The sequence below is a fragment of the Dipodomys spectabilis genome, unplaced genomic scaffold (assembly GCF_019054845.1).
Source record: "Dipodomys spectabilis isolate Male_0828 unplaced genomic scaffold, ASM1905484v1 ptg000328l, whole genome shotgun sequence".
Classification (NCBI taxonomy): Eukaryota; Metazoa; Chordata; class Mammalia; order Rodentia; family Heteromyidae; genus Dipodomys; species Dipodomys spectabilis.
This window is the reverse complement of record NW_024871005.1, coordinates 378921-401883: the sequence shown is the minus strand read 5'-3', so window position 1 is coordinate 401883 and position 22963 is coordinate 378921. Positions and strand designations below refer to the sequence as shown.

The following is a 22963-nucleotide window of genomic DNA, read 5'->3' as shown; positions in this document are numbered from 1 at the left end:
AGAAACAGAATAGAACCAGGAGTAAAACCACACTATTCATCAACGCCATCTAATTTTTAACAAAGTAGCCAAAAACGTACACTGGAGAAAAGAAAGTCCCTTCAACAAATGATACAGGAAAACTGGTTATCCACTTGTAGGAGACTGAAACTCTATCTTTATCTCTCACCCTGTATAAATATCAACTCCAAACGGGTCACAGAACGCCAAGTAAGACCTGAAACTTTAAATCTACTACAGAAAAACATAGAGAAAACCCTGGATGTTATACAGGTAATTCATTTGTGAATAGGACTCTAATTTCCTAGGAAATAAGAACAAGAATTGACAAATGAGACCACAACAAATTATAAAGTTCCTGCAGAGAAAAAGAAACAATTACCAGAACCAAAAGCCAACCAAAAGAAGGGGAAAAAACTCTTTGCCAGCTAGACAAAAGATAAATATACAGAATATACAAAGAGCTAAAAAAAAACTGAAAAGCAAAAAAATAAAAAAAGCCATTAATAAATAGGTAAGTGAATTGAAAAGAGTTCTCAAAAGTACAATGGGATAACTGATACATGAACAAATATTTAGCCTCCTTAGCCATAAAGGAAATGCAAATCAAAACTATAGTAAGATTCCTTTTGCCCTATCAGAATGTCAATCATCAAGAAAACAAACAATAACAAATGCTGGTGAGGATGTGGGGAGGGAAAGAATCCTCATACACTGTAAAAATGTAAAATAGGACAATCACTAAAGAAATCAGCATGAATGTTCCTAAAAATCCAAAAATAGACCTAGCTTACATCCCTACTGATAGCATCTTACCATGTATCTGAAGAACTGTAGATCATAAAAGATATCCATGATTATTGCCACACTGTTAGACTAGCCAAATAGTGAAATCAGCTGAGGTATGCAACAATAGATAGACAGACAGACAGACAGACAGACAGTCAGACAGATAGATAGATATATGCTACATATATACCATGGAATATTACATAGCTATAAAGAAAAATGAAATCATTCCATTTGCAAGAAAATGGATAAGACTGGAGGATATCAGGTTGATTGAGATATATAAACAAGCTCAAAAAGCCAGATATTTTGCCAAAATACCAGTTCAAGCTCCAGTACTAGTACTGGAGCTTGAACTCAGGGCAGTCTTGTGCTATCACTTGGCTTTTTTGCTCATAGCTGACACTCTAATACTTGAGCCATGTCTTCAGTACAGCATTTTGTGAGTTAATTGAAGATAGAATCTCTGACTTTTCTGCCTTGGCTGGTTTTAAATCTCAATGCTCAGATTTCAGATTGCAAGTAACTAGACTCATAGGTATGAGCTACTGGTGCTGATTATATGTGTGTGTGCATACATGCACGTGTATATACATGCATGTGTGCATATTTGTATATATGTACATTATGTATATGTGCATGGGTTTACACATGCATGTATATATGCACATATATTTATGTGTATAAATATATATGCACACATGACTATGTTTATATGTGCATAAATAACATGCATATAATTTCTTTTGTCAATTATAGGGCTTGAACTCAATGCCTGAGCACTGTCCCTGAGATCTTTTGCTGAAGGCTAATGGTCTACCACAGCTAATGCTCTGCCATAGCTCCATTTCTGGTTTTTTGGTGGCTAAATGGAAATAAGTCTTGCAGACTTTCCTGCCCAGGCTGTCTTCGAACTGCAATCCTCAGCTCTCAGCCTCCTGAGTATCTAGGATTACAGGCATGAGCCACTGGTGCCCAGCCCCATGCATACATATTTTAGCTCTAGGACTATTTAGGAGGATGAGGAGAGGAGGAGAAGGGTAAAGAAAGATATAGGGTGAATAATTTCAAAATACAATGTAACTATGAAGATAGAATTTTTAAAAATCTCAATGAAAGCTGTTGATCAACAGAGGATTAGAGGTGGGGAAAAGGAAAACAACACATATTCTGAGCAAAACATAATATACACACATCTGAAAACCCACAGTGAAAACCCTTGGTGCAATTAATACACACATAAAAATGAGTGACTGGAAAACAAATAGACTGTTAGAGGGTAGGTACCAGCAGAAATGGGGGAGGACTAAAGATGATGAATTAGGATGAATATGGTAGAAGCAGTTTGTTTGCATATATGAATATGGAACAATGAAACCTGTTGAAATTGTTTTAAGGAGGGGGAGTGGGGTAAAGGAGAGTGATAGAGGGGATGAGATTGATAGGAATACAATGCATACATGTGTGGAATGACAATGAAACCACCATATGACATTGCACCCTCTTGTGTACTGTGGTTACAGTATACAAATAAAAAATATGAAAATAAGATGACACTATTTTTTCTTTTTTAAATCATCTAAGATGGCTTTTTGGGCAATACATAGTGGAGTTATTTTATATGAGTATATGTAAAGTTATTTTACATATTTATATGTATTTATTTTATTATATATTAGAAAAAATATATGTAACCTACCATGGTGGCTTCCTCAAATGATTTATCCACAATCTAATCCCAAGATTCATGGACATTACCTTATTTGGAAAAGAGGTCTTTGTAGATATAATTCAGGATTTTCACATAGCGTGGATCAGCTGTGCTGGGACTGAAATTCACTGACTAGTATGTTTATGAGAGTCAAAGAGATAAAAGGGAAAATTAATGTGATAAGACAGGCAGACATTGGAATGGTGGGGCCCCATAAGCCAGGAACTGCCTATATCTACCAGAAACTGAAACCAATTTTCCTCTAGAATTTCCTGATGGATAATGGCACTTAATTTAAAACTTCCTGCCTCCAGGATTGTGAGAGAAAAGTTTTAACTATTTTAAGCCATCAAGTTTGTGGTAATTTGTTGCAGCAATCTTAGGAAACTAATACCTAAACTGAAATCAAAATCTCTCCAGATTCATTTCTTTATTTGTGTTTGTTTATTCATCCATTAATTCATTTAGTTAGCTATTTTTTTATAAGAAAGGAAATAATAAGTTGGGCCACAGTGGCTCATGCCTGTAATCCTAGCTACTCAGGAGGTTGAGATCTGAGGACTGTGGTTCAAAGACAGCCCAGGCAGGAAAGTCCTTGAGACTCTTCAATAACTATCAAAAAGGTGGAAATGGAGCTCTGGCTCCAGTAGTAGAGCACCAGCTTTGGTAGAACACACGTGTGTGTGTGTGTGTGTGTGTGTGTGTGTGTGTGTGTGTGTGTGTGTGTGTGTGTGTGTGTATGAGATAGAAAAAAAAGAGTAAGAGAATATAAGACTACGTGAAAATATATGCCAAAAATATTAACAACAGTAAATGGGTATGAAGGGAAGATATATATGACCAAAGTAAGTTGAATGCTGTTCATTCATTTTAATTAAGAAATCCTCTTTCTGAATCTAGGCACTGGTGGTTCATGTCTGTGATCCTAGATATTCATGAGGCTGAGATCTGAGGTTCAAAGCCTGCCTGAGCAAGAAAAGTCCATGAGACTCCTATTTCTGACTCACCACCAAAAAGCTAGAAGTGATAGAGCACGAGATTTGAAGTGAAAAAGCCAAACAAGAGTACAAGGCCTGACTTCAAGTCTCAGTACTAGTACACACACACACACACCCCAAAATTCTATTTGTAGGAAATAATCAGGAATTAAAACAGAGTGCAGGTGACAACCATGTGCTCAGATGTGTGGTATGGTGAGCTACTAATTCAGAAAAGGGGTATAGCATCGTTGTTCTAAGTTAGACAGCTACAAGCTAATCCTAAATCATGATATAGACCAGGTGACTCCCCCTCACTGGGGGCAATGACAGCATTACATGAGAACGAAGACTCCCTGTCTTTGTCCTCTGAGACATGACTATTGTTCAGCAACCATGTATGACAAGCTCAAAACAAATATCCTGGAAATGGCAAACAACAGCAAAGTGCTCAGACCACTTACTATCCAGAATTTTCTGAATACTGAGCCAATTTCAAACTGGCTTCAAATCTTAGAACTCTTGTTCTATTTAAGTAATACCTGGAGGGAAAGAATGTGGATTAGTGGTAGAGTGCTTGCCTAGCATGCATGAAGCACTGGGTTTGATTCCTCAGTACCACATAAACAGAAAAAGCCAGAAGTGGCACTGTGGCTCAAGTGGTAAGAGTGCTAGCCTTGGCAAAAGAAGGGACAGTCCCCAGGTCCTGAGTTCAAGCCCCAGGACTGGCAAATAAATAAATAAATAAAACCTGGAAAAACATTTCTGGAGTTATTATGTATACTGAGATTACAAACTTGAGTGGCCATGTATATTTGACAATATTTCACTGAGTACTTTTGCTACAGGTACAATTGATTTTTATCTAACACTAAGTAAGCTCTGCTTCCTCTTGGTATTAACTATGACTAGGCTTCAGGAACAAGCCCATGTTTCACAACAATTAGCAAATTTTGCTGTGTTTGCTGTGTTTCTAAAAGGCAACAGTTACAAGTAAGGTAAATAAGATAATAATTTGATTTGAACATCATTAAAATGTCTACAAAGGGATCTCAACAATATACACATGTGACTTCAATTCACTTATATACTACAGGCCAAACATTTAATAATCAGAAATGACTGAAATTGGGTGCTGCTTGCTCACCTATAATCCTAGCTACTCAGGAAGCTGAGATTGAGGATTGCTGTTTGAAGCCAGCCTATGCAAGAAAGTCTGTGAGACTTATCTTCAATTAACTACCAAAAAGCCAGAAGTTGAGCTCAAGTGGTAAAGTTCTAGCCTTGAGGGGAAAAAGCTAAGCGGCAGCACCTAAGCCCCAATACTAGCACATACACGGCCCCACCCCCCACTCCCCACAAAGAATCCTAAATAAAATCCTGGGAATAAGTAAAGAAACAGGTAAATTCTATATACAAAACTATATACTCAGTTGTATACAGATTTTCTGGCCACTGATGGTTTATGCCTGTAATATTAGCTACTCAGGAGGCTGAGAACAGAGGAAGCTAGCCCAGGGCAGACAAATCAGTGGGATTTTTATCTCTAATTAAAGAGGGGGAAAAGACTGAATTGGATATATAGCTCAAGTGATAGATTGCTAGTAATGAAGTCAATGGGAAGAAAGAGGAAGAGGTAGAGAGAGGGAAAGACAGCGATGGGGAGAAGAGGGGTGAGGGAGAATTAATCTTGAAAGATAATAACAGATTCTGAGTTCAAGCCTCACACAAAAAAAATCATAGGGCTTTTAAAGGATAATTTTGACTATATTTGGATCTCATTTATGCAATGACTTAAAACTAAACCATGAGCAAGATGAGATTTCAATATCTGGCAGAGTCTTTAACTGTGAATGCCAGATGTGTTTAGATATGCTATTCTAATAGTTTGGGGCCAGTTTTCTTTTCTGTAAAATGAGAACACTGAGACTAGTGATGATTAATTTTATCTGACAATTTAGCTGGGCTACAGTGCTATAATAATCTGGTCAAATATTGTTCCTGATGTTTCTGTTCTGTATGAGATTAATGTTGAAATTACTGGTCTTTTTGTAAAGCACATTAACCCACATGAGGTGAATGGACTACATTCTATTAGCTGGTAGCCTTAAAACAAAGATGAGACTGATATCCCTAGTGCAAAAAAAATCTTTTTTAGACAAGGTATTGTTATGAAGCCCAAGATGGCATGGAACTCGTGCTCTTTCTGCCTCAACCTCCCGAGTACTGGGATTATAGGTCTGTTCCCCAGCACCTAGCACAGAAAAAATTTCTGCCTTTGGACTTGAAACTCATTTCTGTGTTTTCAGTCTATGAGCCAGTTTCATTCTCTTGCTCTCTCCCCTCCCCCTTTCTCTCCCTTTTTCTCTCCCTACCACACCCCCACACACAGAGCCAAAAAGATGTTTTCTTTGAGAATCCTAATACACTGCTCAACAGTTATTGTGGAAATTAAATTGGACAATGCGTGTAATCTTCACAGTACTCAGAATATGGGATAGTGCTTTACAAATGATTACTATCATCTACCAAAGGTCTAGTAGTATACCTAAAACCTTGTTCTCAAAGTTTATGATTCTCTGAATTAGATCTAGGCAAAAGTAAAATCCAGATATCAGATACTTCCTGGATACTTACCTGCTTTTCTCCCTTCATAGTGCCCAAACATGTCAATAGAAAGAAAATTGAGCTCTAATTTTGCAATAATAACCAGGTACTCAATACTATGATAGCTCAATATTATTACCCCATTTTCCTGAAAACGGACCTGTTTGAACACCTGCAGTGAGCCACCTTCTGACTTAAGTTGGACCCCCAAGTTGTTCATGAGTTGATCCATATCTGAAAAAGATAGAAGAGAAAGATGACTTTTAGAACAAGATATATGCATACAGTTGATCACAATTTCCAAGCTACTGATCAGTCTCTGAAATGTTCTTATTTATTCTGCTCACTAAAATTATTTTGATAACCCATTAATATTAGTTGCTTACTTTTCCAAGCCCTGAACTTAGGAAAATCAGTTTCTTCCAGCTTATCCAACTTGCCCTATCTCTATAACAATATCAGCATAGCCAGGCTCTGGTGGCTCATGCCTGTAATCCTACCTACTCAAGAGGCTGAGATCAAAGCCAGCCCAGGCAGGAAAGTCCATGAGACTCTCCTCTAAACTAAAAAAAAAAAACAAAACCCAGAAGCAGAGCTTTGTCTCAAGTGGTAGAGCACTAGCCTTTGAACACAAAAGTTCAGGGACAACACTCAGGCCAGAGTTCAAGCCCCAGGACTGACAAAAAATAGAACACACACACACACACACACACACACACACACACACACACACACACACACACACACAGCAGTCAAAATACAATTGCACAGTCAGCAAGGATACAAAATTATAATAGAACCCAAGAAATTTAAAAGATTAATCTGAAAGCAATTATTTTATTTCTTTAATGTTAAGAAATGAAGAAATCATTGCCACTGGTAGCTCACACCTGTAGTCCCTAACTACTCAGGGTGCTGAGCCCTGAAGATCCCAATTGGAAACCAGCCTGAGCAGATAACCCCAAAAGACTCTTATCTCTAATTAACCACCAAAAGCCTGGAAGTGAAGATGTGTCTAAGTGGTAGAATACCACCAATCCACATTGAATGAAAAAAAAGTGAAAATGTGAGGTCCTGAATTCAAGCCCCAGGACTAGCATGTACATACACAAACACACACACACACACACACACACACACACACACACACACACACACACACACACACACACACACACACCGGGGGAAGGGGAGGGAGAGGGAGAATAAGAGGGAGAAGGAGAAAGACAAAAAGACAGAGATGAAGCAATCATTCCTAGTTAAAAAGTGATAATATACAAGGAAACTTCCATAGCAAATACGAGGAAGACATCTGAGTCACTATCAGAGTCTAGAGAATTTTGACACTTAAAATACTATGTCTCCAATTTTACTTCAAAATACATGACAGAATAGTTCACATTAGAATACTTCACATATGCATCCATTCACTCATCAAATATTTACTGTATAATTAATATGTATCTGAAGTTGTCCTAGGCACATTACTATGAGTTTGGGCTCCAAGTCAACCATTTGGAAAGTATGAAAATACAGCAGAGAAGATTGATCTGGGAATTACATGCCCAAGAACCACATTTGATAATTTTTTTTGCCAAGGACCTTTTCTTCTAAGCTTCAACTTACCTATTTAGAATGAAAGGATTTTAAACTATCTTCCACAGAGGCATAACACTTCTATAGAGCCCTTAGGGCATAGGGTAATAAAAGAAGTATAGTACCAAATTAGAACAAAAGAGAGTTGAAGTTAGAAAAGCCCAATTTCTAATAATACCTTGTTTTTTCCAGTAATATATTCCAATGACCTAGAACACTACCTGCTGCATTATAGGTAGTCAATAAATTTCTGGTGTATGAGGCTAGTGACAGAAAAAGAGAAGGAAAATACGACTTTTTAAAGGACAGAGACTCAGTCCAGCCCCAGTGGCTCATGCCTGTAATTCTAGCTATTCAGGAAGCTGAGCTCCAGATGACTGCAGTTAGAGGCCAGCCCCAGAAGAAATGTTATCAAGACCCCATCTCCAATCTAGCAAAAAAAAAAAAAAAAACTTAAGGCATGGCTCAAGTGGGAGAGGTCCACCATAAGCAGACAGGCCAAGAGAGCAGGAAGCCCTGAGTTTAAGGCCCAGAACCAGCAAGAATTAAAGCCTGGGAAAGAATAAAAGAAAATTAGGTTATATTTGAAGTACACCTGTGATATAATTAGCTATATAAAATACAAGTTAACTACATAGGATACCAGATAACTATGTAATATACCAGAGAGCATAGCTAAGCAATTTCCAGTGGAAATTTCCATGGGAAAAGAAAGTGTGATTCTTTTTTGTTTGTTTGTTTGTTTGTTTTTAAAGTGTTAAATCAAGTAACATTCATATCGACCACAAGGAGGCAGCAAAAAACTAACCAGGCTAGCTTGGTGACTGCCAGAAAAACCCATAGGACAGTGTGGAGGGAATTTAGTTCTCCTTCAGATTCACAGTGCTTTCAATTAGGCCTCATTTTTCTAGCCAGGAAAGATTACAACAGCCATTTCCTATCTGGTCTTTTTCAATTCCTATGGATTAAGACAAGGCAGTGTTGAGGAAGCAGAATGTAGTCAACAAACTACTTGGGGCTGGGAAGGTGGCTCAGTGGTAGGGCGCTTGCCTTGCATGCCTGAGGCCCTGGGTTCGATTCCTCAGCACCACATAAGCAAGAAGAAAAAAGCTGGAAGTGGCGTTGTGGCTCAAGTGGTAGAGTGCTAGCCTTGAGCTGAAGAGCTGAGGGACAGCGTTCAGGCCCCATGACTGGACACCCCCTCCAACACCCAAAAAAAGAAAAAAAGCTACTTTAGAAATCTGTTTCTTCACCTTCCAAAAAGGGAAGAAAAAATATTGCTTTAAAATAGTTAATGTAGCTGGACAGTGTTGGCTCATGCCTGTAATCCTGCTACTCAGGAGGTTGAAAGCTGAGGATCATGGTTCAAAGCCAGACTGGGCAGGGAAGTTTATGAAACTCTGATCTCCAATTAACCAGCAAAAAGAAGGAAGTGGAGCTGTAGCTCAAGTGGTAAAATGCCAGCCTTGAGTAAAAAAGCTAAGGGATAGTTCCCAGTCCCTGAGTTCAAGTCCCAGTATTGGCACACACATATACTCTCTCTCTCTCTCTCTCTCACACACACACACACACACACACAGAAAGACAATGTGATGAGTCCACCTGTTTATGTAAATTCATTCTAAATAATTTTTGACATATAAAATATTATCAAGTAACTATAATTACAATCACTACCACAATCATCATCATTACTGTGCACAGGGTAGAACCTAGGCTGTTATGCAGGCTAGGCAATGCTTTACCACTGAGACACACCTCCAGCCTTTATAATTATTCACAGTCAGAGTCTTGAGCTCTGGTCCAGAATATCTCTTGGGAATCAAACAGGTGCTTTTGAAATTAAAAAAAAAAAAATCAAACCTTGAATTACCTTTAATTTTCAAGTAAATTACATACAGCAATCACAACAATTTTAAAGACAAAGATGGTCCTATTTTGAGGTCCCAACAATAAACTCAAAAGTCTGTAACAAGAAGGCACAGTGGTTCATGCCTATAATCCTAGCTACTCAGATTGCTGAGATCTGAGGATCAGTTTGAAGCCAGCCTGGGCAAAAAAGGCTATGAGATTCTTATCTCCAATTCAGCCACAAAAAGCTAAAAACGGAGGTGTGGTTCAAATGGCAGAGAGCCAGCCTTGAGCAAAGAAGCTAAAGAACAGTAGCACAGTCCTTGAATTCAAATTTCATTATTGGCCCATACACACGTGTGTATGTGTGCGTGTGTATACACAAGTCTGTAAAAAATAAGGGCTCTGATGAACTGTTTATAAATACTTTAGTTAGAGAATATACTGAAAGTCAAGTTTGTTTGTAATCTTCAAAAAAAATTCCTGATAATCCTCGAGTGGTGGTTGTTATTATTTAACATTCTTGTTAAATTCATGCGTTGAATTAGTTATCAAGTTTAGCAGCTTCTCCTTATAATTTATTATGGACTTCAACTGGCCATTTTTGCAACTTCTACAATTCTCTTTGTAGTGATTTTCCTGCTGCTAACTATGTTAGTACAAAGATGCCCACTTCAAATCTATGATGCCATTGATATCAAATGACGCACAAGAGAATGAAATGTACCACCCCTCTCATGACCCAGTAACCCAAATGAAGTAAATCCTTTATCAAACAAGGAAATCCACTTCTAAACAATGATAGTCCACTGAAGGCAGAGAAAAATAAGACTGAACCTCAGTTTCTGCTTTCTGGAGAACACTTTTGGTCCCCACTCCACCCTACCCCCAAGTCATCAAATAGGTCTTCAAAGAAGTTGAATAAAATGAGTCTCTTGGGCTGGGAAGGTGGATCAGTGGTAGAGTGCTTGCCTTGCATGCATGAGGCCCTGAGTTCGATTCCTTAACACCACATAAGCAGAAAAAAGCAGAAGTGGTGCTGTGGCTCAAGTGGTAGAGCGCTAGCCTTGAGCTAGGAACAGTGCCCAGGCCCAGAGTTCAGGTCCCATGACCAACAACAACAACAAAAAAAGAGTCTTGTGCTGAAAAAATTTTCTGAAGATACCACCTTGGTTCTAGAATGAGAAGCCAAACTCAAATGGGCTGTCAAAATGACTTCTACCTTCTCTTCTACCATTTAATCCTTCTTTGCCCTATTTGTCATACATGTCCTGTTTTTAAGCAACTGGTAACACCTCATATGCCTCAGCTACATATTTGAATTTTCTCTCTGTCAAGCAGGTTTTTATTCTTAATGAATTTGGAAACATAACCACATCTTATATATTCAATCTTAATTTCTAGTATCCCCATCGATCTAGTCTGCCAAACTAAAAGTCTGACAGTCATTCCCTTGTGTCTCTCTCTACATACTCCTCTAGGTGATTATCAGATTCAACTAATTCTACTATGGAACTTTCTAGCTCTTCATCATCTCTAGTCACTTCTAGTATCCTCCATATTGTTATCAAGCATGGTAAAATGAGTGTGTTCAACAGTTAAATGCCTGGGGTCACATCCTGGCTCTGCGGCTTCTCAACAGGTTTTACCTGCTCCCTGTGTCTGTTTTCTCATTCGTAAAATGGGAATAAACCATCTAATAGAATTGTTATAAGAACTTACCAAGTTAATATGTGTTCAAGCGTTTACAACAATACCTGCCACAAGGAAATGTTGATTCCTCCCTGCATTACTGGGTCTCTCAATAATTACTTGTCTTGTTTTTCTCTGTATCTTTATCTTTTAGCTCAATATCTCCTACATACTATGTCCTAATATCCAACCAATAAATAATCTTTAGGATGAGGAAAGTTAGGAAGTGGAGGTATGGCTCAACTGATAAGAGTGTCAGCCTTGAGAGAAAGAGTTAAGTGAGAATGTGAGGCCCCAGTGCCAGCACACACAAACACATTTTAAAAAAGAAATGAAGAAGATTTAGGCCAGATTCAGATCCACATTTCTCTAGCTTCAAAAAAAGCTTGGAGATAGTTCTTGCCCTCCCCATATCTCAAATGTCATAAGTATGATAGTAGATAATTAGGAATGGCTCAGTTATTTCTGGTTTGAGCCAAATGGAATAACCATTGGATAATTCTACTCAACATTCTAGAGACTAGCTAGTATGAGGAAAAATTATTGGGAAGTCGAACAAACTTTTTCTAAGATTTTTCATCTTCAACTATGCAAAATGGACAATGAAAGGGAATTAGGATACACAGATCTTAATGACTCCATTTTTTTTTAAATGTTAAAATTAAAAGCTTTATTCTCCCATTATTTGTTTCTAATATTGCCTGTTTATAACTACCAGCCAAGAGCCTTCTCTGGACATATTCTGTCACATGTGCAAGACTATTTAAAGTGTCTACCTATAAGGGTAATTAGATATAGGGGATATGATTCTGCTCAACAGTTTTCTATTTTTCAATTCTAAAGGCTTAAAAATGTAACTGTAGTGTAACTTATTATATATACAGTTAATAGAGTTAACAGAATCACTGGAAATGATATGATCCACTATTTAGGATGAGAGTTCTTAAGAATTAAGTTCAACTGGATGCTGGTGGAGGGCTTTATAAATCTCTCACTTTTCTCTGTTATTTGAATTATTGTTCCAAGTGTCTAAGAGAAGCCAGACAGATGTTCAGAAGTTGACAGTGAGGGATACAGTAAAGAAATATTAAAAAAAAAGTTACAATGTGTAATGGCCTGGGCCTTTGAGATGTAAATCACCCAATCAGGAGGGTATTGGGATTAAAAATTATCTACTTGTAGTAGCCATCATTCTGCTTGGATTGGCTCTGCAAGTCTTTGTGCCTGGCTGCTGCTTTTTTCTGGTACTTCTCCTAAGGGCAAAGATATGGAGAAATAGAGGAGAAAGATTGAGCCCCATCTCTAGTACTTCATCTCTCATATATGAAGACTATAACAAAGCATAGTTAAGAAAGTATGTCATAAGAATTTTTCAAAGTATATAACTTTTGTTTATTTTGTTGCCCAAATAGCATTTCCTATAACGATCTGCTTGCTTTACAAAAGTGAATAGTCTCTCTAAGGTACAGAAGGAGGTGGCTCACTAAGAAAGACCACCCTCTACTCCTTAGCAAATCTTCCAAGGAAAAGCAATGCCCAGAGATGAAGCAGAAACTTCAGGAAAGAAGCAGGGAAAAGAAAGCTTTCAAGGAATCCCCATCTTACAGATAAGTAATTTGGAGGCCCATGGTCACATAATTTAGAAGTACAGCAATCAGAACTAGAATTTTTGTCCTCTGATTCAAATTACAGTGCCCTCTTACCATTTTCTAATACTCCTGGGTCTGGTGAACATTTTCTTTCTGAAAAACTGCTAAAAAGAACACGTTTAGCCAGGCGCCGGTGGCTCATGCCTGTCTGTATTACTAGCTACTCAGGAAGCTGAGATCTGAGGATCGTTGCTCGAAGCTGGCCGGGGCAGGAAAAGTCCACGAGATTCTTATCTCCCATAAACTAATAAAAAAAAAAGCTGGAAATGGAGCTGTGGCTCTAGAGGTAGAGGGCTAGCCTTGAGCAAAAGAAGCTCAGGAGCAGTGCCCAGGCCTTGAGTTCAAGCTCCAGGACCTGCACAAAAAACAAACAACAAACAAAAAACACATTTAAATACAACAACTTAATCATTTAAGAAGATCTTCTACATATATCTTTCATCCTCATCCTCAGAAATGCTGGAATGATTAAAAATGAAAATCATTATTTTGGAGTTTTGAGCTTATATGTCATTGTTAAAGTATTATTTGTGTTGTGATTATTAGAAAAATAAAGAATAGATTACACATGAATTTTCAGATAGTTTTATTTTGCATCCTATGGGAGAATGGACAGTAATGGTGGTGATAAAAAGCACTTTAATAGTCAACATTCACTCACTACCTATGAAGTAACAGGTAAAAGTTAAAAGAATAAATATGCTAGGCGAGGTGACTCACACCTGTAATCCTATCTACTCAGGAGGCTACTCGTGTTTCAAAGCCAACCCAGGGCTGGGAAGGTGGCTCAGTGGTAGAGTGCTTGCCTTGCATGCATGAGGCCCTGGGTTCAATTCCTCAGCACCACATAAACAGAAAAAGCCAGAAGTGGCGCTGTGGCTCAAGTGGTAGAGCGCTCGCCTTGAGCTGAAGAGCTGAGGGACAGTGCCCAGGCCCAGAGTTCAGGTCCACGACCGGCAAAAAAAAAAAAAAAAAAGCCAACCCAGGCAGAAAAATCTGTGAAACTCTCATCTCCAATTAATCAGCCAAAAGCTAGAAATGGAGATGTGGCTCAAGTGGTAGAGTACCAGACTTGAGCAAAGTAGCTCTTGAATTTAAGCCCCAGTACTAGCAAAGAAAGTGTATGTTAGTTCATTTAAACCCCATAACCCTAGGCTTAAGTAATATTACATTTACCACTGAACTAATTGTTTAAACCACTAGTTAGTAGTTAACTATTTTAATTTTGAAGTAATAGGTATGAAAATCAGGGCCTCACACAATGGGCAATCACAGTTCTGAGCTACACCATGGTACACATCATTTTAAAGAAGTAAGCTAACAGAGGATGCAGAGATGGATCCTCAAATCACTCAGCTAAATAAACGACAGAAAGGCCAGGCACTAGTGGCTCATGCTTGTAATCCTAGCTACTCAAGAGGCTGAGATCTGAGGATCATGATTCAAAGCCAACCTAGGCAGGCAAGTCTGTGAGACTCTTATCTCCACTTAACTACCCAATAAAGCAAGAAGTAGAGCTGTGGATTAAGTGGTAGAGTGCTAGACTTGTGCACAAAAGCTCTGGGACAGTGCCTAGGCCCTGAGTTCAAGCCCCAGAAACCACACAAAAAAGGACAGAAAGGAGATGTAAGTGCCAGCAACCTGGAACTTCAGTAGAGCTGTAACGAAGTTATAATGTCAATGTGTCTACTCAACATGTGCTTTTAGAAACTCCCAGCACAACTGTATATGCTTACTAAGTACAAACTATTCAATAAAGGTAGTCTGAAAGATTCTCCAATTTCTCTCATTTTCTCCATACAGGTCCACAGCTACTGCCATAGGCATCATAGGAAAACTTAACCTCAAAAAAAAAATCATAATGCAGTGTCCTAGTAGCAATCTCCTCATTCAAGAGTTCCAGCATACACAAAAGCCAGAATGTGTCTGAGGTAACATGTCTAGCCACAACAGTGTGCTCTCATGCTGAATGCTGGTGGCTCATGCCTGTAATCCTATCTACTCAGAAGGCTGAGATCTGGAGGATCAAACTTCAAAGCCAGCCTGGGCAGAAAAGTCTGTAAGACTTTATCTCCATTTAATCAGCCAAAAGATGGACAGGAGGTATGCCACAAGGGGTAAAGTGCCAGCTGTGATCAAGAAAGCTGAGTGAGACCAGGCCCTGAGTTCAAGCCCCAGAACCAGCAGAAAAACAGTAAATAAAATAAAAAGATAAGAGAACTCTAAAAATTTATGAGAGCATATTATTATAGAAATATTGAAGGCTAACAACACATACCACATGTGAATGTCAGGGGCAGAAAGAAAGAAATTGTTAAACTATTACAACACATAGTTAAGTGTTTTCATGAGGTAATGAAAAGATAAGATGATAAGATAGACCAGAAAAGAACTATATGACTTCAGAGTCATTTGACTTTTTTCATATGTAAAATGGGAGTTAAATCAATCCAGCTCTGTCCCCCTCATATGGTTGTCAATAATCAGTGATGACAACACATGTAAAATGTTTTGTAAGATGTAATTATAAAAATCTCTGTAAGTTTTCAAGATCACTGTCAGAAAATCACAAAATAAAGTATAAAAACATTTTTTTAAAAATCAATTTTAAAAAATCAATCCAGTTAGAGTAATAGCTACCACACGTACGTGCACGTGCAAACAGGCACGCGCACACACACACACACACACACACACACACACACACACACACACACACACACACACACACACACACACCCCTTGCTGGTAACCAGAAAATCATGCTTGCTCAACATGCTAGCTCACAGCTGGCACCCTATCATTTGAGCCATACCTCCATACCTGCTTTCTATTGATTACTTTGGACATGGTGTCTTATATACATTGCTGCCTGGGTTGGTGTCTTACTACCATCCTCTAGATCTTAGCCTCCTGAGTAGCTAGGGTTAAAGTCACAAGCCACTGGTGCCTGACTGTATGTATGTATATATGTATATATGTATATATGTATATATGTATATATGTATGTATGTATGTATTTTGCAGGGGCTTAAACTCAGGCCTGGGTATTGTCCCTGAGCCTCTTTGTGCTCAAGGCTAGCATTCTACCATTTGAGCCATAGCACCACGTCTGGCCTTTCCTGAGTAGTTTATTGGCAATAAGAGTCTCATGGATTTTCCTACCTGGGTTGGCTTCAAACCATGATCCTCAAAGCTCAGCTTCCTGAATAGCTAGGGTTACAGGCATGAGCCACTAGCATTTGGCTTTATTTTATTTTTAAAATAAGTTTTTGTATTGGTACTATGGTTTGAACTCAGGGCCTTGTGCTCTTATCCTTTTTTTTTTTTCTCAAGGCTAGCTCTCTATGACTTGAGGCATTTCCACTTCATTTCTAGTTAATTGAAAATAATTAATCTCATGGACTTTTCTGCCTGGGCTGGCTCCAAACCAAGAGCCTCAGAGCTCAGCCTCCTGAATAGCTAGGGTTATAAGTGTGAGCTCCCAGCACTCAACTGGCTGTATTTTTGCTATATTTGTTTCCACTCTCCAATTAGTTCAAATTGTATAAAATCACTTTCATAACCTCTATCATCCACTTGTCCTCTCTTCAGATACTGATGAGCTTTTCCACAAAAAGAAAAATATGTATTACTATTGACCTCACTAAACACAACAGGAAATATAGTCTCAGAAAGATAAGTAATCCTAAAGTTATATACATTGGTAAGTGACTAATCTAGATGTGATGTCCAAGAGAAAAGCTCTTTTTCTCCCTTAAATACTTACTACAACCTTTTGGAGTAGTTTGGTAAAGTTGAAAATAATAGTAATGGAAGTACTTTTGTATCATTATGAAAAGCTCTACGTTTTAACATTTGCAAAGAGTGCTAAAGGATTCTCACTAATTGCATGCTCATCAAAAAAACAAAACTTCCTGGAATCACAATTCTAGCATGGCACTGAGGCACCAGTTTACAAAAGGGACAAAAGGGCCCAGCATAAAAGTCTCATACTCCACAACAGCATGTAAAATGCCATGTGATCCTCTTCATCACTATATAACTTTTTTTCTAAAAGGAACCTCTCTCCAACAACTAAACGTGGTGCCACTGCAGCAACCTAAAGGAATTTGTAAGAATACTATGAAGTTGGTAGATATGAGGGAGAATGATGAAAGTGATGACATTGATCCAAACGCCTTGTACTCACAAACTGAAATACTGAATTGAAACCCCTTTGTACAACTACTTAAAGATAACTTTTTTTGTCAGTTGTGGGGCTTGAACTCAAGGCCTGGGCATTATCCTTGAGCCTCTTTTTCCTCTAGCATTCTACTGCTTGAGCCACAGTGCCACTTCTGGCTTTTGAATGGTTAATTGGACATAAGAGTCTCACAGAGACTTTTCTACCCAAGCTGGCTTCGAACCTCAATCCCCAGACCTCAGCCTCCTGAGTAGCTAGGATTACATACATGAGCTACCAGCACCCAGCTTAAAGATAATTTTTAAGGTAAATTATTTTTTAAATATAATAATCCATGAAGTGCTGGTGACTCACAGCTACTCGGGAGACTGAGATATGGATTGCCATTCAAAACCAGTCTGGGTAGCAAAGTATGTGAGACTCATATCTAATAAACTATTAAAAAAAAAAAAAAAGCAGCTGGGTGCTGGTGGCTCACGCCTGTAATCCTAGCTACTCAGGATACTAAGATCTGAGTTTTGCAGTTCAAAGTCAGCCCGGGCAGTAAAGTCCCTGAGACTCTTATCTCTAATTAACCACCAGAAAACTGGAAGTGGCACTGTGGCTCAAGTGGTAGAGCGCTGGCCTTGAGCTGAAGAGCCCAGGGACAGCGCCCAGGCCCAGAGTTCAAGCCTGGAAATTGACCCATAAAAGCCAGAAGTGGAGCTGTGGAGCACCAGTCTTCAGCAAGAAGAAGCCCAGGGAAAGCAGCCAGGTCCTGAGTTCAAGAGCCAGAACCAGCTATAAATAAATAAATAAATTTTCATTTAACCATAAAAAGTACAATGATTCTCATCCATGTTTAATACAAAAAGCGCTTAAGGGCAGAGACGTAGCCTCTTGAATAGCCTTTTCACTCTTAGCTTGGGCTAAACCTAACTCAGGAGCACCAAGTCAAATAGTACTAGGAGGGTCCCATGTCCGGTCGTGGGGCCTGAACTCTGGGCCTGGGCACTGTCCCTCAGCTCTTCAGCTCAAGGCAAGCGCTCTACCACTGAGCCACCTACCCAGCCCCTACATGCGTATTCTTAAATCTTGCTTCAAAATATGGAGGAGACATGTTATTCTTTTTTTTTGTTTGTTTGGCAGAGCTGAGAGCCAAATTCAGAGCCTTGCACTTGCCAGGCAAGTGCTCTTCCACTGAGCTAAATCTCCATCCCCATTTTATTCTTTTAGCATCAACTGGTGCATATGTTTAACAGAATATGATGGGAGGTACCAGTACTGGGACTTGAACTCAAAGCCTGAGTGCTATTGCTTAGATTTTTTTTTGTTCAAAACTGGCACTCTACCACTTAAACTACAGCTCCACTTTTGGCTTTTTGGTAGTTAATTGAAGATAGGCATCTCATGGAATTTCCTGCCTAGGGTTGTCTTCAAACCTTGATCCTCAGATGTCAGCTTCCTGAGTACCTAGGGTTACTGGTGTGATCTACTAACACTCAGCTAGGACTACTTTTGAAAAAAATAAATACTTTCATTCTACATCTCTCCAGTCTAAATGAAGATGAAACAATTACATAATTGCAAGTGTAGGAAAAACCTAAAGAGCTAAAAGATTAGTCCCAAATAGCCCGTTAAATACGTGCTCAGCATTGTAAAGACCTAAGGATATTGTACTGTTTATGAGCGTCGATTTCAAGCAAAATAAGAAATACAAGAGAAATTCAGAATAAAAAAAAAAAAACAAGAGAAACTCTAGAGACCAAAGGATTGAATATGTAAATAGAAAAATGAAGCTAGATCTAATAATTTGGACAATTACATTTGGCAAAAAAAAAAAGAAGATTGTAGAATAAAAGAAAAGCCTGGAAATTGTTTCCAAAAGCACATGCTAGGTATGTGGAGAAACCAGGGCTTACTTGTCTCTATATTCTTTTTTTTTTTTTTGTCGGTTGTGGGGCTTGAACTCTGGGCCTGGTCGCTGTCCCTCAGCTCTTCAGCTCAAGGAGAGCACTCTACCACTTGAGCTACAGCGCCACTTCCAGTTTTCTGGTGGTTTATTGGAGATAGGAGTCTCACGGTCTCTCCTGCCCGCGCTGGCTTTGAACCGCAATCCTCAGATCTCAGCCTCCTGAGTAGCTAGGATTACAGGCGTGAGCCACCAGCGCCCGGCTGTCTCTATATTCTTAACTAGAGATTATGGTCAATTTAATATGAAACTTTCTGATAATCATTAAGTCTTTACAGAAGACCCACTGCATAGACAACACTATTGAAGACCTGTGTGTACGTGTGATAAAGCAGATAACACTATATGGAAAACAATAAATTTCTGGGTCTATGATTTCTACCCTTAGGGAATTCATAGTCCAGGTCAGAGAGAGAAACTGGTAGCTCATTCAGACATGGCTCAGTTCTCACAGTAATGTTACAAATTAAGCAGTTATCCAATAATATTTTCAAAAGCAGGAAATTTTCTATTTTGAAAAAAAATCTTCTGGGAGATAAAAACTGGGAGAGAGCAAGGGAAGGGGTGACATTGTCTAAAAAGAAATGTACTCATTACCTGACTTATATAACTGTAACCCCTCTGATAACAATTTTTAAAAGAAAAATTCTTTCTGAAAAACATGAGAGATCTTGCAATGTGATGAGAGGTGAATATTGATTGGAACAGGAGAAAAATTAGTTGAAAATTACCCAGGGCTTCGCCTTTTAAACAAGGTGTGCTTTCCTCAATTTATAAGGCCTTGTAGAGATAGTTTGACACTGCAGGTCTATGTGCTGAGACATGCTGTATAAAATAATAGCAACCAAATATTACAAAACAAGGACTCCCTGTTTTGTTTACTGCAAGTAAAATGTTCATGAAAAAAAACTCCAAAAGAATTTTTTCATGTGAAATAGGCCTTAAAAAACAAAAATCAGTCAAAAAGCACGAGAAAAGAAATCTATATTAGAGAAAAAATAGGCAGAAGTCCCACCCAAATTACGTGCTACTTGCATTTTTTTGTGTGCCAGTACTGTGGTTTGAATTCAGGCCCTAGGCCCTGTCCTTTAGTGCTAACTCAAGAGTAGTGCTCTACCACTTAAGCCACAGCTCCACATCCACAGTTTTGATGGTTAATTGGAAACAAGAACTTCACAGACTTTTTCTCCCCTGGCTAGCTTCAAATTGCCATCCTCAGATCTGTCTCCTGAGCAGCTGGGGTTACAGTATTTTCTATTTCAATGTAGCCCAGGTTGGCTTTACACTGTTTTTGCTCCTGCCTCAGCTGAGTGCTGAGATTATAGGCATACACTATCATGCCCAGCCACAATTAGTGTCTTAATAGGAGAAACACCAGGCAGGCATTTGGGGCTGCCAAGCATTGGTGGCTCATACCTGTAATCCTAGCAACTCAGGAGGCTGAGATCTGAGGATTACAGTTCAAAGCCAGCCCACGCAGAAAAGTCTGTGAGATTATTATTTTTTTTATCTCAAATTAACCACCACAAAACAGAAGTGGCTTGCTCTGTGGCTCAAAGTGATAAAGTGCCAGTGTGGAGCAAAAAGAACTCAAAGACAGTGCCCAGGCTATGAGTTCAGACCCAACAACTGACCAAAATAAAAACCTGACTATGATTAAACCCTCATCTCTGATGCTTAGCCTCTAGAAGTGCAAAAGTTAAAAAATAAATTTCTGTGGTCTAAGACATCCAGCTGGTAGTATAGCTGGTAGTATTGTTAGAGCGGCCCTATCCTTCCATTATATTAGTTGCAAAGTTTTGTTGTTGTTTTTTTTACTGTGATTACAAACAATCATGCAAAAGACTGGAACTATTTCAAATGTTAATCAATGGAAGACTTCAAATAAAGTATAGCTTATCTAGTGCAAAACTGTGCAGTAATACAAAAGATGGAAGCTTTTTATACACAGATATGGAAAGATCTCCAAAATATATTTTTAAGTACACAAATCAAGTTGTATAACAACATACAGATTATTCTACCATTTGTGTATAAATTGGAAGGGGAGGAGAAAAAGACATATGCACTTTGCTTGATTTGTTTTAAATATCTCTGAAAGGATCCTTAGTAAATTTAGTTGCCTCAAATGAGGCAAAATGAGTGGCTAGGGGACAGAAATCAATTAGAATTTTTACTGTATAACCTGTATATGTTGGATTGAGTCATGTGGAATGCATTACCAATTTAAAATACATTTCTGAAATGAGAGTTTTTAAAACTTAGGGGAAATAAAATACATGTGTGTGAGCTGTATTTGGTCTGTAGGCTAATTGCTTGCACCTCTAGCCTAAATTACAGTGGTAGAAAATAGGATAAGAAAGAAAGGAGCCAAATACAAAGATATAAAAAAATTTAAAAAAATTTTTAAAGCCTTTGGCAGTAGATAGATAAAGAAAGTGAGGAAGGGGGAACTATTTGATGCCAGTGTTTGGAACATGGAATATGAGAACCACAACAACTACTTTTTCTCACTAAGTACTATGCTTTCATGCATTCTTAAAGTGCTTTGTAAAACACCTCTATTCTTCACTGCTATTCTATGAGGTAGTTTCTATTATCTCCAGTTCATAGATAAGAAAACTCAAGTGCAGAATTTAAGGAAGTTCACCATGGTTTTATAGACATAGCAAGTTACAGAAGCAAGGAAGTGGAAAGCAGGCATGTTGAATGAAGGATGGGCAAGATTCTGGGTGAAGACAAATACTATTTTAGAAGTAGTGAGTTACAATCTCAACTGGCTCTAGAAATAGGGTATTTCTACTTAAACATTCCAGAGTTAGAGTCAGACATGGTTATGCATGCCTGCAATCACAATACTAGGGAGGTTGAGGTAAAAGGATCATGATTTTGAGGCTAGTCTGGGGTATACACTGACATACTAATTTAAAAAAATTAAACCGAGTACTGGTGGCTCACGCCTGTAATCCTAGCTACTCAGGAGGCTAAGATCTGAGGATCACGGTTCAAAGCCAGCCAAAAAGTCTGAGACTCTCATCTCCAATTTACCACCAGAAAACTGGAAGTGGTGCTATGGCTCAAAGTGGTAGAGCACTAGCCTTGAGCAAATAGAGCTCAGGGGCAGCACCCAGTCCTGAGTTCAAGCCCCAATATATGTGCCCTCTCTCTCTCTCTCTCTCTCTCTCTCTCTTTCTCTCTCTCATACACACACACATACACAGACACACACACACCTCCCAGATTTGGAGGGCTCATGATGTTGCCTGACATAGTGTGTTTGACTAACATGCACAAAGCCCTAGCAAAAATAAAAACCCAGAGTTTGATTTGCCACATTGCATCTATTTTATCTATTTTTTTTGGAGGGGGTCTGGTCGTGGGGCCTGAACTTGGGGCCTGGGCGCTGTCCCTCAGCTCTTCAGCTTAAGGTTAGCGCTCTACCACTTGAGCCACAGCGCCACTTCCAGCTTTTTTCTTTTTGCTTATATGGTGCTGAGGAATCGAACCCAGGGCCTCAGGCATGCAAGGCAAGTGCTCTACCACTGAGCCATCTTTCCAGCCCTGCATCTATTTTATCTAAATACACAGATAGCATCTTTTAGTATATTATATAGAGCATGTAGCAGGTTCCAGACATTTACATCCAGCATCTGTTTCCATTTTATCCTACATTTATCTTCACCAAACATACAGCAACATCTAAATAAATTACTACTATTGACAAAAATGACAACATTCTTCTCTTATAAAGTATGTATTAAATGTCAGGTACTAAATCCAATGCTTACATTATTCATAATCATAAATTACCATGTCCTTTTTTTTCATCCTGTTAGCATGGATGGAACTCAGGGTCTGCCCTTGCTTGACTTGATTTCTTGTGACTGATGATCTATACCACTTGAGCCACATCTCTAGTCCATCTTTACACTGGTTACTTGGAGATGGGGTTCT

At 38.7% G+C, this 22963-nt stretch overlaps 1 protein-coding gene across 1 annotated transcript in view; it reads right to left on the bottom strand.

Annotated features, from left to right (window-relative positions):
• Positions 1-13010, bottom strand: part of Klf8 (Kruppel like factor 8) — a 33991-nt gene extending 20981 nt beyond the window's left edge. Inside the window, exons 1-2 of the mRNA XM_042702536.1 lie at positions 12927-13010; positions 6245-6318 (exon numbers count right to left, since the gene is read on the bottom strand). Coding sequence (XP_042558470.1) covers positions 6245-6316 — 72 coding nt within the window. The 5' untranslated portion in view covers positions 6317-6318; positions 12927-13010. The remainder of the gene's footprint in view (positions 1-6244; positions 6319-12926) is intronic.
• Between the last annotated feature and the right edge of the window lie 9953 nt (positions 13011-22963).